The 17,295-nt window shown below is 35.5% G+C and overlaps 1 protein-coding gene across 2 annotated transcripts in view; it reads left to right on the top strand.

The window, feature by feature from the left end:
• MAGI2 (membrane associated guanylate kinase, WW and PDZ domain containing 2) overlaps positions 1-17,295 on the top strand; it is a 1,308,856-nt gene that overhangs the window by 967,801 nt on the left and 323,760 nt on the right. For both annotated transcript variants that reach the window (XM_024738094.1, XM_024738093.1), the window contains exon 7: positions 6,598-6,655. In XM_024738094.1, the coding sequence (XP_024593862.1) occupies positions 6,598-6,655 (58 nt within the window). The remainder of the gene's footprint in view (positions 1-6,597; positions 6,656-17,295) is intronic.

The following is a 17,295-nucleotide window of genomic DNA, read 5'->3' as shown; positions in this document are numbered from 1 at the left end:
ACTTCTTGTCACCGTCTGAAATATATTACTCTGTCATCTTTAAGTGAACATTGCAAAAGTTCACATTTATATTTGACAGCTTTTTTTCCAGGTAGAAAAGGGCCCCTGAATATTGAGCACACATTTCTTTATATATCAATATCTGTCAGAAAAAGCTTATACATTTTCTACTCAAATTTGGTAAGATACATTAAGGAATAAATTTAGTTGGAATTTGTTTGTGCCCTTGTATGTTTTATCAACAACAAGCCCGCAAAATTGTGGTTAATACTTTTAAAACCCATTATAATACTGGGGTAATGAAATACTCAGGCTGAATCCACATGGTAACATGAATTAAATGCCAGTGTTGTAAAATACAGATCAGCTAGTTCTCCTTTCCACTGTAAAAAATAGTAAGACTCCTATACCCAGGCCCATGAATGAAGACTTCTTAGCCTATATTTCCATGATATCAACTGGGTCTGTGCTCTTGCATGTAGACACTCTCTGAGGAAGATGAAAAAGAGAACATACAGGAACAATTTTTATTTTCAATTTTAGGTTCTAAAGTTTGTTGTTTTGTTTGATTGTTTAATTTTGTGACTGAATGGAATAAAATTCTCTGGTAAATAGGAGCAAATTTGAGTCCTGACACAGAAAAAGGTCTGGAAGTATACACTCTCAACTCTCTCTTTATGTAGGGAAATGTGACTGTGATTAACATATTCTTTTGTGGATTTTGTTACAAAGAAGAATGAATTCAGAATTTACTTTTATAATTATACTCCTTGGGAGCAAAAGTTAAATGACTTTTCCAGGGAAATTTAGTTATAATTCCCAATTAATATACTATGTATACAGCAAAAATCTAATAAAAATTGTAGGAAAAGATTTTAATATGGGTAGTAGCTATCACTGTATTGCATATTATTCTACCTAGGGAACTTTTATATGTTTCTTATGTTCTCTTGTGATGTCATCACCTCTAAAGCACAATAGCAAGAGACTCAATTTTTTTAAGAAAGCAAGTCCAGGGCTTCCCTGGTGGCACAGTGATTGAGAGTCCGCCTGCCGATGCAGGGGACACGAGTTCGTGCCCCGGTCCGGGAGTCCCACCTACCAAAAAAAAAAAAAAAAAAAAAAAAAAAGAAAGCAAGTCCAAATAAAATAACATAGGATTGAAGGAAATGGTCCCCCATTCTGGTCCCTGTTCCTGTCTCCAAAATCTTAGTACTTAGTATGCTTTCTACATTGGTCCACCTTCCTGGCTTTTTAAGCTGCCCACCAGGATGGGCCTTCACACAACTTTTATGAATTAAAGTAACCCACGCTATGACCCATACAAGATGCTGCCCCCCAGGAAAGGAACAAAACCGGACTGCAGATTTTGAACTCATATTACTGAATTTGTATCTCTAGGATTCAAGATGCAGTAACACTTAAACATGAACATGGCATTTACTTAGTTTTTCCAGTGAGCAGAAAGATAGGCAACAGGGGGAAAAAAAAAAAGGTAATATAGCAAAATTAAAAGTTACTTTCTTGGAAATATCTATTAAAAGTCAACATAATATAAAAGAAGACTAAAAATGCAGAAATCCTACATTCTTATTTTGTTTAAAAATTTAACACTATCCAAATTAATTCAGTGTTATATGTATCTGATTGGATATTAATAAAGTGTGAGTAGAAGTCATCTACTCAATAGTGAGAGTTGGTGAAGTAGCTTTTTTCAGTTTTTTTTTTCATTTTGAAATTATTTTAGAAACAAAAATTACAAAAATAGTACAAAGCGTTTTCTACATACCTTTCACCTCACTTCCCCTAATATTAACATCTTTCATAGCACAATTATTGATGTCAGGAAATTAACATTCATGTAGACTAGTAACTAATCTACAAGTCTTATTTGGCTTTTACCAGTTGTCTCACTAATGTCCTTTTTCTGGTCCAGGACCTAATCCAGATCCCACTCTGCATTTACTCTTCGTGTCTCCATGGTCTCCTCTACACACTGTGACAATACCTCAGTCACTCTTTCTATTTCATGACCTTGACACTTTTGAAGAGTACTGGCCTGTTATTTTCTAGAATGTTCCTCCACTTGTGTTTGCCAAATGTGGCAAAAAATGGGGCACAGCTGCCAGCCATACCTGCTTAATATGTGAGTGGGTTCTTGACCTGAGGACAGCCATTATAGTGATCTGCCGGGCTAAGTAACTTGGATCTATTTTGAAGAAAACGAACTGGATTAATGAATTAGGGTGGATGCAGGGGAGGAGGCTGGGTACAGAATTGGGAAACTCAGAGATCAAAGTAGTGAGATAGTGTATCTTAGGTTCCTTATAGCTTTTCAGTATTGGGTCCCATTTCCATAAGGAATACTATCCTTGGATTCTACAAGTTGCCCAGCTGTAGCCTGAAAAATGTTTTTTTGAGCTAATAAAGGAGTCCCAGTTTTCTGCAACAAAAATGGACCTAACAAATAAATAAGAATTGGACAGAGCGAGTAAATAAAAAGAAGAGCATGGTGGCTGTGGCAGAATCCAAGCTGAACTAGATACCTCTTTAATTTTTGATTCTATTAAAGTTTTACGAAGCTTATATGACTGACTACAAATTAACCTAGACATTTTCACAGACTTTTACAGAGTGGATCACTATAGGAATATCTAATCACTGATTTTTCCCCATGGTTCCATGGCCTGAAGAAAATCTCAGTTTCAGCAGTTCTTAATACAGCATTAACCTTGCTGATCTCAAGTGTTTATTTTTCTTTGTTGCATAGTATAGGTTATGCTTTCATTACTGTGACCTTAATCATCTGCAAATTTGTCAGGTATTATTGAATACACTATTCTAAATAACCCAGGACCCAAGAGTTCCTAGCTGCATACTTGGCTTGACTGGGCAAATAGTACAAAATTGGAAATTCTTTTTTCTCGTTTGTTAGCTTAATTTTAAAAAGAAGCAATTGCTTTTTAAAAACAAAGTCCAGATAGCTAATTTTTCACAGTGAAAGATGATTCTTAACTGTCTTAATTTTTCATCATATACATGCATACTCTTCAGTTAATCTTAAGAATTTATTTTATGACTTGGCTTTTCTTTGCCACTCAGGAAGAATGTCGTTAATGGGAATACACACAAACACATGTCCACACATACATGCACATGCATACACACAAACATATATACATACACATACACATTCCTGTATATGTTCACACACACACACACACACACACACACACACACATACACCATTTTAAGCATTGGTTGTAGATTTTTATACCTATTCTGTCATATTTACAAATGAGCCAGTGTGTGTATTCTATTACTTGTTTCTTGTAACATTCATCCATCACTCCTCTGCAGACCTTGTAAATGAAATGAATGACAGCTCTTTGTAACAGGTTAGAGCTACAGTGTATCATTTTGTCTCAAATTGTGAGTCAAGGAACACTTAATAGTTCATCTTAAAGTATAAATATTTATAATATATAATTTTGTTTAGGCATGAATTAATAGTTTATTTTGGAAATATGAAGTACGCAAACAAACTATATTAATATCGTATGAAAAGCAAATCAGATTCCCCCTAAATTCTGATGAACACTTCATGATGGCGAATGGGAAAGAATGCCAATGAATTGTTTCCAGAACCTTTGGCACTGTAAATCCACAGAGATAAAGAATCAGTGAACTGTATACTTCGGAGATACATTGCTTAGCATTAGTAATTTACTCAGAAAAAAAAAGCCAAAGATAAGGAATAAGTGAAGGAATAGATTACACTGTAAAAGATAATTTTTAAAAATTTGACCATGAAATGCTTCCATTTGGCAGTGCCGTTAGGAAGTAGGACTAGTATTCATAACACTAACCATGTTAGGCTTTTACTCTGAAAATTATTAAATATTATTATTTTACATATTATTATATTCATCAGGTGATAGTAAACCTATTATATATATGAATCCATGTATTCAGTCATATTAATAATAAATATTCATAATATCAATTCTTGTCCTCTGTATATTCTTTTACTTAAGCTACTTGTAAAAGGCACTCAGTAGATGTTTGTCAAATAGATTTTTCTTTTTAATAGCCAAATTCTCTAGTAGCTTGGGGAATTTGGTAAACATCATCTGGATAGTTATTCTCATTAGTTTAAATTAAGTATTGTTTATGCTATATTAAGCAGAGTGCCTAAATTGATATCTGAATTGGCTAAGGTCTCTGGAACCAAAGTACAGGGTTTTTAAATCCTGAGTTGTATAGATAAAATGAGTTAGTGCATGGAAAATCCATCAGTACCTGGACCATAGTAAATACTCAGTAATATTCTTATTATCATTTTGACAGAAAAATTTCTTAAGATGCTTCACAATTTGGTATTGTAATTATTAAACCAAGGCATAGCCTAGACTTTATAGTTTAAAAAAAATAAATAAACTTGAAAAATTTCTTCAGTATTTAGGCTAAGCTCCAATGATAGAAGCCATAAAGGAAAACATTGAGAAATTTACCAATCAAAAATTAAAACAACTGTGTTGAAGAAAATGTTCAACAAAATTAAAATCTAAACAAACTCTTTAAAACATATATGCAACATATGTAACAAAGGACTAATACTCTTAACAAGTAAAAAAAAAAAAAAAACTCTTATGAATGGCTTTATAAAAACAAGAAATGTACAAAAGAAAAAACAGTTGCCCAAGGATGAACAAATAAAAAATGTTGAAACTAACTAGAAATCCAAGAAAGGCAAATTAAAACAACTATGAGATACTATTTAAAAAACAATTTTGTTGATTTTTAAAATAATGATATACAGTATTTTATCTGCATATCCAGAATTCAAAAGCTCTAAAAACTGCCTTTTATACTCATTTGGCAGCAAAAGGTAACCTGACCTGGACATGCTGGCAGACCAGTGCTAACTGACGTGAAGTGGTCCTTTTTTTGTGCCTCTTAGTGAGAATCACATAGTTTGGGCTGCTTAAATACTCATGGCTTTAATTATAAGGTGCTTTTTCAGACTCTGCTTGAGGTGTTTTGGAACAGAATGCATTTGCCTCGTGTTATCCTTCTAAAATCAGAAAAATTGTGAATTTCAAAACCTCTCTGTCCCAAAAAGTTTTGGATGAGGAATTATGGACCTGTATTTAATTTGATGGTACAGAGAAACAAAGTCAATTTATAAACTCCCAGTGAAGTTATAAATTGGTTCTCTTTTGTGAGTGGATGGCAACAACTTGGATATAAATATAGATATACATTTATCAAAAGCCATCAAAGGGTACATGCCCTTTAATCTGAAATTTTACCTCTAGGAATTTATCATAACTAAATTACTGGGAAAATGATGAAAGATTTAGGCTTTAGTAAGTCCAACACAGATGATATATAACTGGAAAGTCCCAAATGTTCAATAATAGAAGATTGGTGAGATTACACAGGCTCTGGCCACACCCCACACCACTGCTGTCCACTTTAAAAGTGATATTTTGCAGTAACACTCATTCACATTGAAGATGCCCTTGATATTTTGTCAGGTAGAAATACTAGGCTGTAAAAATAATATGCACTATATGATCTAGTGTCTTTAAAAATTATATACACACACACACACACACACACACACACACATCTCTGGATGGCAGGATTGCAGGTGATTCTAATTTTCTTTTATAACTGCTTTTCTATGGTGAAAATGTGTTACTACTTATAAAAATAAAACTTTTAAGTGTCATTTAAACATATTACTTAGAGCATGTCAATATATCTTACTTAGATTTCAAGTTATATATGTATTATTAATGTATATGAGGAAAACTAGAATATTCTTCATATTTATAGGAGTTAATAATTATAAAGGCTTAGTGTATTTGGAAACAGTATCATAACACAAAGCCTGGTTTTCAAATAACATGTTTTTGCTTAAAGTAGCTTTTATTGTATTGTTGATATTTTAACGTGTATTTATTAAAATTTGCTGTGGAGAATTGAAAATATGAACCATATTGTCAAGGAAAGTGTGTTTAGAATTTTAGACTTTATACAAAAATATACCCAAAGAGTTTATTGGCGATATTCAAATTCTGACCCATGGAGAGAGAAAAGCAAGCTAACCATCTCGAATAGTGGGGTGTCAATTGAGAATGTATAATGTCTTTGTTTCAGTCATCAGAAACAATTTGCTATTCTCAGAAATATATTTTGAAAATAGGATCTTCATCCTGAAATGCTCCTTTTAACAATACAAATAAATGAGAAAACTGTACGCTCTTTCAGGAAAGCGATTTGCCTTCTGTATTACCTTGAGTGGTGATAACATAACGTGCCATTCTACTGCTTGGCGTGGGATAAACAGCTAGACCCAGCAGTACATCTGCAGAGAAGAGAGTTCTGTGTTTTAAGTGCCAATTTTCAAGTCAGTGCTTCTTATAGTCCCTACAATATGCATTTGAAATTTGGTGCTGACTCTGAATGCTTTATTCCACTTTAGTAGACTATTTCTGCAATCCACAAACAATTAAATTTTATTACTTTTTATTAGAAATAGTGTTATCTGTTACTTACTGAAAGAAATAACTCTTTATTTTTCAGAGCTTCCATATGGCTGGGAAAAAATCGATGATCCCATATATGGCACTTATTATGTTGAGTAAGTCTCTAAGTTTGATATTAACTTGTTATTAATGTGTTGTGAAATTGTGTTAGTATTTCATTTATTGAGCTTGTGTGGCTAACAGTCCCTTTATTCCTTTGTCGTCTTACTTTGAAGTACCCACGAAGACTCTAGCAGCACTAGCTAGCTGTCTCTTGCTCTCCAGCTGGCTAATTTGTCATTCCTTTCCTTTGACTCATGATTCTAAAACACCAGTTGGAAAAATGTGTTTTACACTGTCCTCTAAATGAGTGATAATTAAAGACATCAAAGTAAATGCCCTTCATTTTGCAATCAGAATGTTGGGAGCTGACTAGTTGTGTAAAAGAGATACTCTATTAAACCAGATTTCAGAGTCAATTAAATGAAGCAACCATACTTTCCAGTTGAGGGATGAAATAAAATTAAGATTTTTTTTTTTCTCTTTTAAGGCCTCATTTTAAATCAAGAGTATTTTTTTTTGTAGATTGGACTTTTATGTTATCTATTGGAGGTTTCATTACCTTACTGTATGTATCTTAGCATAATATGAGTTACCCCTCTATGCATCCTTTTATTCAGGATAAAGCCCCTATTAGGGATTCAGTCATATACACATTTTTTTCTTAGGAAAATCAAATAATATTCATAATTTTCAAAAGTTAAATATGTGACTTACTTTTCCAGAACCCCTCTTCTGATAGAGAAATTTTTATTTTTTATCTATTGTGTCATGGTGTTAATGTTATTTGGGTGAATAACAAAACCAGATACCCAAGAAATGCAGAGGCTGAAAAACTGAAGATGTTCTCACTCTCCATCAAGATCTAACTCTGTTTTCTCCAATCATATTCTGTTTAGCAATAATAATCTAGATGGTAGAGGATGACAGACTAATGGCATTATTGCTAAATTATTTTTGTAGTAAACTGTTCAAATTGTTATTGAGCTTTTACGAAGTGTCAGGCCCTTCTCTGCACCGGGGAGGTGCTGATGAGGACCACCTGTGTGCTCCCTGCCCTTGGGCATCTCCTTCATGAACACTTGTCTTGAATAGTTCGACCCACCATCTTCATTTGGAAAAGCCCCAATTTTGGCACCACAGTCAGTCATTTCCAGTGAAGGTGAATTCACTTGCTTTGCCAAACGCAATTTTCTAACATAGTATCTAATTCTCTAACATCGTGTAGATGCTCAGTAGATGCAAAAATTAAGATATGTACATGGAGGTATCACTAATTGCAAAAATAAAGGGAAATCACTTGTAAATAGTTATAAGGCTCCTATTCCTACTACATTGCTCATCAATTAAAATACACATATATTTTAATAATAATAATGTAGCTGCAGCTCCTGGTTAAATTTATCAACATTAAAGATTTTCAATAAGTGCTACCTTCTCTTAATTTGTTGAATTAGACTGTCCCTTGCCTAAACCTATTACATCTGAAATCCAAGATATTTCCATGTAAGGAAAGAGAATGGAGGTATGTGACATACCAGATCTCATCTTTAATACACTCTCTTGCAGAATTCATTGAACAAGATTCTTCTCCTAAGTTGAGATATTGGCAAACTCCATAAAGAGCCAGATAACAAATATTTTAGGGGGCCAAATGGCCTCTGTCACAACTGTTCAGCTCTGCTGTTGTAGCTTGAAAGCAACCATAGGCGACACTTAAATGAATGGGTGTAGTATGTTCCAGTAAAACTGTGTTAACAGAAACAGGCAGGTGGCCAAATGTGGCATGCAGAACATGGTTTGCTGACCCTTTGCCCTATTCGAAATCTTCAGATTCTTCTTCCATGTCCTCAGCTGCTTTCCAATGTGAGAAACAGTATTTAAGTCAAACCTTCTTTCTCTGTCTAACTGTCACAGAGGTGAGAGACCCACATGACCGAAAGCAATGCTTCCTACCTTCTTGATCATTGAGGCGTGTGTTCTTCAAGTAAAGATCTGCTGCTGGTAGTTAATTATTGAATTGGACATTAGCTATAAGCCTAAAAGAAAATGGTCCTCATTACATTACATTTCACATGGTTTGCTTTGTACTTGTTTTTGCTTAAATTACATTTCTTTCTACATTTCTTCACTTCATTTTTCATGTATCATCACCATAGTAAGAAAATTATTTGTAATTTAGTCAGTTATATCTTATATAATTAGATCAGACTAACATATTTAATAGTTTTAGTTTTCAGGTGATTGTGAGGTCTTAGATACAGGTCATAGTGAGTCAAATAGTTTAACTTCCTTCAGACTACATCCAGTTCTACTATTTGTCATGGCTTTTTCCCCATTACATGATTCCATAAGGTATACCAATAGCAACAGTTAGGTGTGTGTGTATATCAGACCAATCAAAAAATTGAGACAGATAATCCAAACCTCCAGATAATTTTAAGTAGAACTCTATGCCAATATTTCTTAGAAATGTCTTTTGGAAGAAAATAATTAAAATACCTCAACTTGTAAACATTATATGTTTACATTACATAGTGGGTTCTCTGTAGAGCTATCATTTTTGGTGTTTAATTACATACCCAATTACACAATTAGAGATCTGGTTACAAAATACGAAAAACATTCCACCTTCCTACCAAGTGGCAAAAAAGCCTATGCAGGGACACTGGAAGTCTAACTTAGCAGTCACTCTTCACACAGACCAGCAACTGGGAGAGGAAGTTGTGGGGTGGGCTCTCTATCATCAGCAGGGCACGTCAGGTTGAAATCAGCCTTGTGTCTCTGGCACAGTTGCACACACACTCATTCCTGCCAGCCTCAGACAAGCAGGTAGGATTTCAGCAGTCAATAGCAGGAAAGTGTCTGTACAACTTGAAACTGGAAAACCTGGATGGAATCATTTTTGACCACTATTTATTGGTGACTTTACTGTGCCATAATTCTGTCCTGGGCAAATGCAATTTTAAGGTTATAGGTTTAATATATTTAAAACTTAGAAAAATTATTATCATAACCATATAAGTATCATGTCATCAAAAGAGTTAACATCTGCTGAGGGTTCAGTATGTGCCATGAAGCGGGCTAAGAGCTCAACAGTTTTTAAGCACATTTATAATCCTCTCTAGAGTGTAATGAGGTAAACTGTCTTAAGTTGACAGATGGGGGAACTCTGGCTGAAGAAGTTGAGTAACTTACCCAGCTTCACACATTATTGAGAGGAATGGGCCCAGGCACTGTGACTGCAGAGCCCAGGCTCCAAAGTCTTCCTCAAAATGCATCCCATAAATGTAGTGTTCATAATCCTCACATGATGGTCTGACCAAGCTTCTGGGACTCGTCACTGGAGAAGAATAAGGGGTCCCCAGAGAACATCTCCTCCCTGGCTGCACTCTAGTAGTGTCACAGGAGGGTTCCGACAGTGGGAGCCGTGCTGCGCACAGCCCCATCAGGCTGGCTTCTAACTCACTCATTCTGAGCCACCAGCTCCATTACCCATGCCTTGAGAGTGGCCCTGGACACCACAGCCCCCAGGAGTAAGACTAGCAAGTCCTGAATGAAAAGGAGTCTATACTATGTGGGTCTCAATGTAGGGACGTTGCCCCTCGTTTGGAGCTATAGAGACAGCCACGCAGGTCTTTATTTTAGAGAACAGTGAGCCATACTCAACATCTTTCCTTATTTCATCTGAAGACAGGACAGACAGACCACATTTCTGCTCAATGTAGATGCAGAAAGAGGTTAGCTCTAGTTTTCCTGACACTAAATCCTTGATAGTACAGCACTTAGCAATGTATTACAAAGTCCTAAAGTTGCTAACTAGAAATGTAACTGTCACTGTTCATAAAGAAAGGGAAATTTCTTTAATGAAAAAAGTGCAAAATGTAGAGTTGAACAGCTGTGACTTTTGTACAAATGTGTCTTTCTCTCCTCTTTAGTGAAATTATGTCTGCTGGGTTACATTTTGGTTTCAATGGCAGTTATACAATTTGCTTAACTAGCTAGCCCAGAAGACACAATTTCCTGGGACAGCTTTCATGCAAAGCTGCCTTTGCTGGCACAGACAGAGAAGCAAACCATACAACTACCGTGAAAATAATAGTGGAGACTGACAGATGTGATTTTCATGTAAAGGTTTTACAGGTTTTCATGTGATATCACACATCTGCTACTATGAAATGTTACTTGTGTGCAGTTCCAGAAAGTATGAAAGATACCGTATAATATCTCCAATATAACATTAAATGTGAAAGGAAAATTGCATTCGTTTCATGGTTAATGATGAGTATTTGTCATGATGTAGCAAGTTGGAAAGTGGTTAGAGAGGATTTTAACTCAATTGCATATCTTAAGAATGTTTCTCTCCTTCATGCCTTTGAGTAGTTTTCTAAATATTCTAAGAAAATGCTTACTAACTTCAGAATTTTTGAAAAGTCAGCATAAATGTAAAACACTTCCAATTAGAAATCAACATAAAAGAATACCTTTTAAAATCTTGCTTGTTCTTAGAGAATCTTTTTTTCTATATTGAAAGTTAATTTTTCAAACTTTCAACGTTTTCTTCAATCTTCAAAAACTAGCATACTGTTTTGCTGCTTTTAAACAGCTATTTAACAAAGAAATCCTTTCCCCAGCTTAACAGATTTGTGTAATAGAACACTGAAGTGCACTGCTGATGAATTTGCTCGGTGATGTTCTAATCTAAAGTGAGCTCTAAATTTTGTCAGTAGCATTTGGTCATGTCAATTATTATCACTTAGTGGCCAAGAGTATGGGCTGCAGCGTTTCACAGTATGCCAGCCCTGCAGCTTCCTAGCTGTGAGACCTTGAGTAGACAGATTATGGAGAAGGAGGAAGTGGAGGAGGATGAAGACCAGAGAGAAAGGAGAAAGGAGAGAGGGGAGGGGAGAGGAAGAACTTTTATTGTGCACCTACTATGTGCCCAGCAGTATTCTAAGTGCTTTACATATACTAACTCATTTAATCCTCACAAAGCAAAACAAAACAAAACAAAAAAACCAACAACCAAAACTATGAAGTCTGTGTTATTATCCCCATTTTATAGATAAGGAAACTGAGACACAGATATTTTTACAAGTACTAAATAAAGCCAGAATATGAATCTAGGCAGTCTCATCACACAGCTGGTGTTTAGCACTTAACACAGGTATGTAGGAAGTGCTCAACAAATATTAGTTAGTTGTATTTTATCATATGTATCCCAGTGACATAGATAAGGACTCTCCTTCTGGCACTACTTGCTTTGCCAGTTCTTTCACGGTAAAATACACCCCAACAGTGAACAATTCTAAGGGAAATTATTTGATCTGTAAGAAACATACAACTTAATCTCACGGTTAGAGTGTGCCACATTGAATTTTAAAAATAGCATTTATTGTAATTCCATAAGCCCACTGAAAATGATGAAGCAAGGACCGCAGAGTGTGGTGTTTCCATGGCTTCCAGAGGGGTTGAGGTTTCAGGGTAATTCCCAGAGAAGATATTTTTGTTGTAATTATCTCTGGTACGTGCCATCTTATACAGTTGGGGAGTTGTGATGATAATAATAACGATAGTGATGTTTGAGGCACTATTTTAACTTTCAGCTACTTTCACGTCCATTGTCCCAGATGATGATCACAGCGTTTACAAATGAGGGAACCAAATCTCTGAGGAGTTAAGTGAGTTCTCAATGGGCATATGGCTAGTAAGGTTGCAGCTGTCTGATGCATGTAGAGCTAAGAAAGACCTTTTAGTAGAGTAGCTATGTTTTTACACTATTATAAGCTGTTTAATTTATAAAGTATTTCTCATATTTGTTAAACAAGTATAAATCGGTTACTGAAAGGAATAAGGACATTGAAATAAATGTGGAGTATTCTATTTCTAACCAAACGACAATTGGTTCTTTTTGGCTAAGTCATTACACTTACCTTTTTACCTCCCCCTGGCTGACTGAGGCCAAGGTCATAGTATGTGGCATCCCTCCTTTCAGCCTGGAGAAGACAAGCAGTCAAGCTTCATTGTGAGGGATCTCCTAGCTCAACATACGTGCTCTTTACACTGTGGTAGCATTTCTGATTGCTTGTAATTGGTAGTTCTTATTTACCCACTCTGTACTACCCACTTGTATTATATAAAGTTAAACTGGCTATTGATCTACTTTCTTAATACTACAGTTCAACCACAGATCAGTGGAAAAGCTTATGACTTCCTTTTATGCTTTATGTCAGGGTCCCTCAAATATTTTTAAATTATGAGTCTTTCAAATCAAAATGAAGTCTCATGTCCAATCTCCCTTCTCACCACTACCATCCAGTCAAGATCTGGATACATGCCCCTCATCAAGCCCTTACATGAGATTAGAGATCATTTTTCATGCTGTAAGATATTTCCCCATTGCTGATTCATTTTAATATGATCAACATTTATCTTGTGTACCAGTTACCTTGTCTTCCCCTGAAGGTCTTTTCAACTAAAGGTAAGAAAACTTGTCTCTGTAGTTGAGTACACTTTTGTTAGCAACTGCTTATTCATAAACTACCTTATTTAGCAGATTTTCTGTTTCCAAATAAAAACTGTTTTAGTCACCCAGAAGTTTAAATAGGTTTAATTGCAAGTGGACTTTTACAAATAACGATAATTTATGCACTTTGACATCAGACTTCCATGTGTTTTTTTTATTTTTACAATTCTAATAAATCATTTTTTGTCTTGAAGTCAATAATAAAAGACAAAAGAATTATTACTCCAGCATCATCTTTCCTTTGAGAATGTGTTTGTGAAGAAAGGTGAATGCAATGTAAACACTAATTTTTTTTTTTTTTGGTTTGTTTGTCTTTAAACCTTTTTTATCAATCTAGCAAATTAAATTGGGCTCTTAGTTAGGCACTTCTGGAGAGGTTAAGCACAGGCAAACAGCACAGGAGCACAACGGGTAGCACAGAGCAGGGGAACTCGGTGGTAGAGGCAGCAATGTCCCTGAGCCCTCATCATCGCAAGGAGAGATGGCAGGAATGGTCAGAACTGGAAACACCATTTTGTATACTCCCAAGGAAGGACCATGCTCCCTCCTTCTACTCCATCTTTTTTATAGGACCATGAGAGCTCGAGACTGGCCATGTGAAGGCAGGGAGGTCAGACTGCACTTAGACAATGTTGTTCAAGGGACTTTCAGACAGCCTGTTGAGAGGGATATGAACAGGTGAATGTGGGGAGTGTCATTTCTGCACGGAGAGGTCCTAGGATGCTGTCGGAAGTGCTGTCCCTCCTGCTGGAGGAGGGGACCACCTATTTCTATTCCGTGTAGCTCATTGCTTGGCAACGCAGAGAAAGCTGCCACCGTCTTTCACTGGAGAATTCTGTTTGGCTCTTGCCAAGGCAATGTTATAATAAGAAGTAGATCACTGTCATCATTCTACAATTTGTGAAATAGCTTTTTCGGTTATTAATCTCTCTCTGGATTAAACATGCTAGGTTTCTTGTGAGTGAACTGCAAATTGTCCCATGCTGCCACTCTGTATCACCACATACTTTGGAGTCATATCTTAGGCCGAGACTAAGTTCTGAAGTGAACACATGAAGTGAAAAGTTGGTTAGAGTCAAAATTACCCTAAAAATCCCTCAGGATCATGTCGTGTTGGAGACTAGCATGCTCAAACAAAATGGCTGGGTTTTCCTTTAGTGCTGGAAATGGATTCTTTCTGGAATTAAAGGGTTTGGCTGGCATTTATGTCTTTCTGATCTTTAATATATACAGAACTAGAATCACATTCGGCTCAGAGAGATGCTATCAGAAGGATGAAGAAATTTAGTCAAACAGAGGAAGCAGTAGAGGGATGTCATTCTTTGGCACATTATTATGAATAAAACAGAAGATTGTCACCTTTAAGAGGTAAAATGTAATTCCCTCCTGCCCCACATGAGACCTATAATTTCATCTTTTTTAATATGCAAATAATGTTTTTCAAAATTGTTTTTGTGTCACAGACCATAATGTTAGTAATAGTTTCTCCTTTTTTGTATTCATGGTTTTGAATTTACAAAATTCAAAATTACGCTTAACCTCGCTGGCTTTTATCTGTTAAATGAGTGGTTTGGATGAGGTGATTGCTAAGGTCTCTTCTAGTTCAAGGAATATCCACTGCACCTTGTGTTAACAAGGATAAATTTGGCCATTTTCCTGTGTTATTCTTTTTTTTTTTTGGCTTTTCATCTGTTCTCTTTTTTTTTAATTTTTGAATTTTATTTTATTTTTTTATACAGCAGGTACTTATTAGTCATCAATTTTATACACATCAGTGTATACATGTCAATCCCAATCGCCCAATTCATCACACCACCACCACCACCCCCTGTGGCTTTCCACCTTGGTGTCCATACGTTTGTTCTCTACATCTGTGTCTCAATTTCTGCCCTGCAAACCAGTTCATCTGTACCATTTTTCTACGTTCCACATATATGCGTTAATATATGATATTTGTTTTTCTCAGAGTGACTTACTTCACTCTGTATGACAGTCTCTAGATCCATCCATGTTTCAACAAGTGACCTAATTTTGTTCCTTTTTGTCACTGAGTAATATTCCATTGTATATATGTACCACATCTTTCTTATCCATTCGTCTGTTGATGAGCATTTAGGTTGCTTCCATGACCTGACTATTGTAAATAGTGCTGCAATGAACATTGGGGTGCATGTGTCTTTTTGAATTATGGTTTTCTCTGGGTATATGCCCAGTAGTGAGATTGCTGGATCACATGGTAATTCTACTTTTAGTTTTGTAAGGAACCTCCATACTGTTCTCCATAGTGGCTGTATCAATTTACATTCCCATCAACAGTGCAAGAGGGTTCCCTTTTCTCCACACCCTCTCCAGCATTCGTTGTTTGTAGATTTTCTGATGTTGCCCATTCTAACTGGTGTGAGGTGATACCTCATTGTAGGTTTGATTTGCATTTCTCTAATAATTAGTGATGTTGAGCAGCTTTTCATGTGCTTCTTGGCCATCTGTGTCTTCTTTGGAGAAATGTCTATTTATGTCTTCTGCCCATTTTTGGATTGGGTTGTTTCTTTCCTTAATATTGAGCTGCATGAGCTGTTTATATATTTTGGAGATTAATCCTTTGTCCGTTGATTTGTTTGCAAACATTTTCTCCCATTCTGAGGGTTGTCTTTTTGTCTTGTTTGTGATTTCCTTTGCTGTGCAAAAGCTTTTAAGTTTCATTAGGTCCTATTTGTTTATTTTTGTTTTTATTTCCATTACTCTAAAAGGTGGATCAAAAAAGATCTTGCTGTGATTTATGTCAAAGAGTGTTCTTCCTATATTTTCCTCCAAGAATTTTATAGTGTCCGGTCCTACATTGAGGTCTCGAATACATTTTGAGTTTATTTTTGTATATGATGTTAAGGAGTGTTCTAATATCATTCTTTTACATGTAGCTCTCCAGTTTTCCCAGCACCACTTGTTGAAGAGACTGTCTTTTCTCCATTGTATATCCTTGCCTTCTAGTCATAAATTAGTTGACCATAGGTGTGTGGGTTTACCTCTGGGTTTTCTATCTTGTTCCATTGACCTATTTTTCTGTTTTTGTGCCAGTACCATATTGTCTTGATTACTGTAGCTTTGTAGTATAGTCTGAAGCCAGGGAGTCTGATTCCTCCAGCTCAGTTTTTTTCCCTCAAGACTGCTTTGGCTATTCGGGGTCTTTTTTGTCTCCATACAAATTTTAAGATTTTTTATTCTAGTTCCATAAAAAATGTTGTTGGTAATTTGATAGGGATTGCATTGAATCTGTAGATTGCTTTGGATAGTATAGTCATTTTCACAATGTTGAATGTTCAAATCCAAGAACATGGTATATTTCTCCATCTGTTCGTATCATTTTTAATTTCTTTCATCAGTGTCGTATAGTTTTCTGCATACAGGTCTTTTGTCTCCCTAGGTAGGTTTATTCCTAGGTATTTTATTCTTTTTGTTGCCATGGTAAATGGGAGTGTTTCCTTAATTTCTCTTTCAGATTTTTTATATTTTCTATTTCTTCCTGGTTCAGTCTTGGATGGTTATAACTTTCTAAGAATTCGTCTATTTCTTCCAGGATGTCTATTTTATTGGCATTGAGTTGCTGGTAGTAGTCTCTTAGGATGCTTTGTATTTCTGCGGTGTCTGTTGTAACTTATCCTTTTTCATTTCTAACTTTATGGATTTGAGTTCTCTTCCTCTTTTTCTTGATGAGTCTTGCTAATGGTTTATCAATTTCGTTTATCTCCTCAAAGAACCAGCTTTTACTTTTATTGATCTTTGCTATTGTTTTCTTTGTTTGTATTTCATTTATTTCTGCTCTGATCTTTATGATTTCTTTTCTTCTGCTAACTTTGGGTTTTGTTTGTTCTTCATTCTCTAGTTACTTTAGGTGTAAGGTTAGATTGTTTATTTGAGATTTTTCTTATTTCTTGAGGTAGGCTTGTATAGCTATAAACTTCCCTCTTAGAACTGCTTTTGCTTCATACCATAGGTTTTGGTTTGTCGTGTTTTCATTGTCATTTGTCTCTAGGTATTTTTTGATTTCCTCTTTGATTTCTTCAGTGATCTCTTGGTTATTTAGTAACGTATTGTTTAGCCTCCATGTGTTTGTGTTTTTTACGTTTCTTTCCCTGTAATTGATTTCTAATCTCATAGCATTGTGGTCAGAAAAGA

Source organism: Neophocaena asiaeorientalis, unplaced genomic scaffold, assembly GCF_003031525.2.
Source record: "Neophocaena asiaeorientalis asiaeorientalis breed wild unplaced genomic scaffold, Neophocaena_asiaeorientalis_V1.1 scaffold170, whole genome shotgun sequence".
NCBI classification, from domain to species: Eukaryota; Metazoa; Chordata; class Mammalia; order Artiodactyla; family Phocoenidae; genus Neophocaena; species Neophocaena asiaeorientalis.
This window is presented reverse-complemented; position numbering and strand designations above follow the sequence as displayed.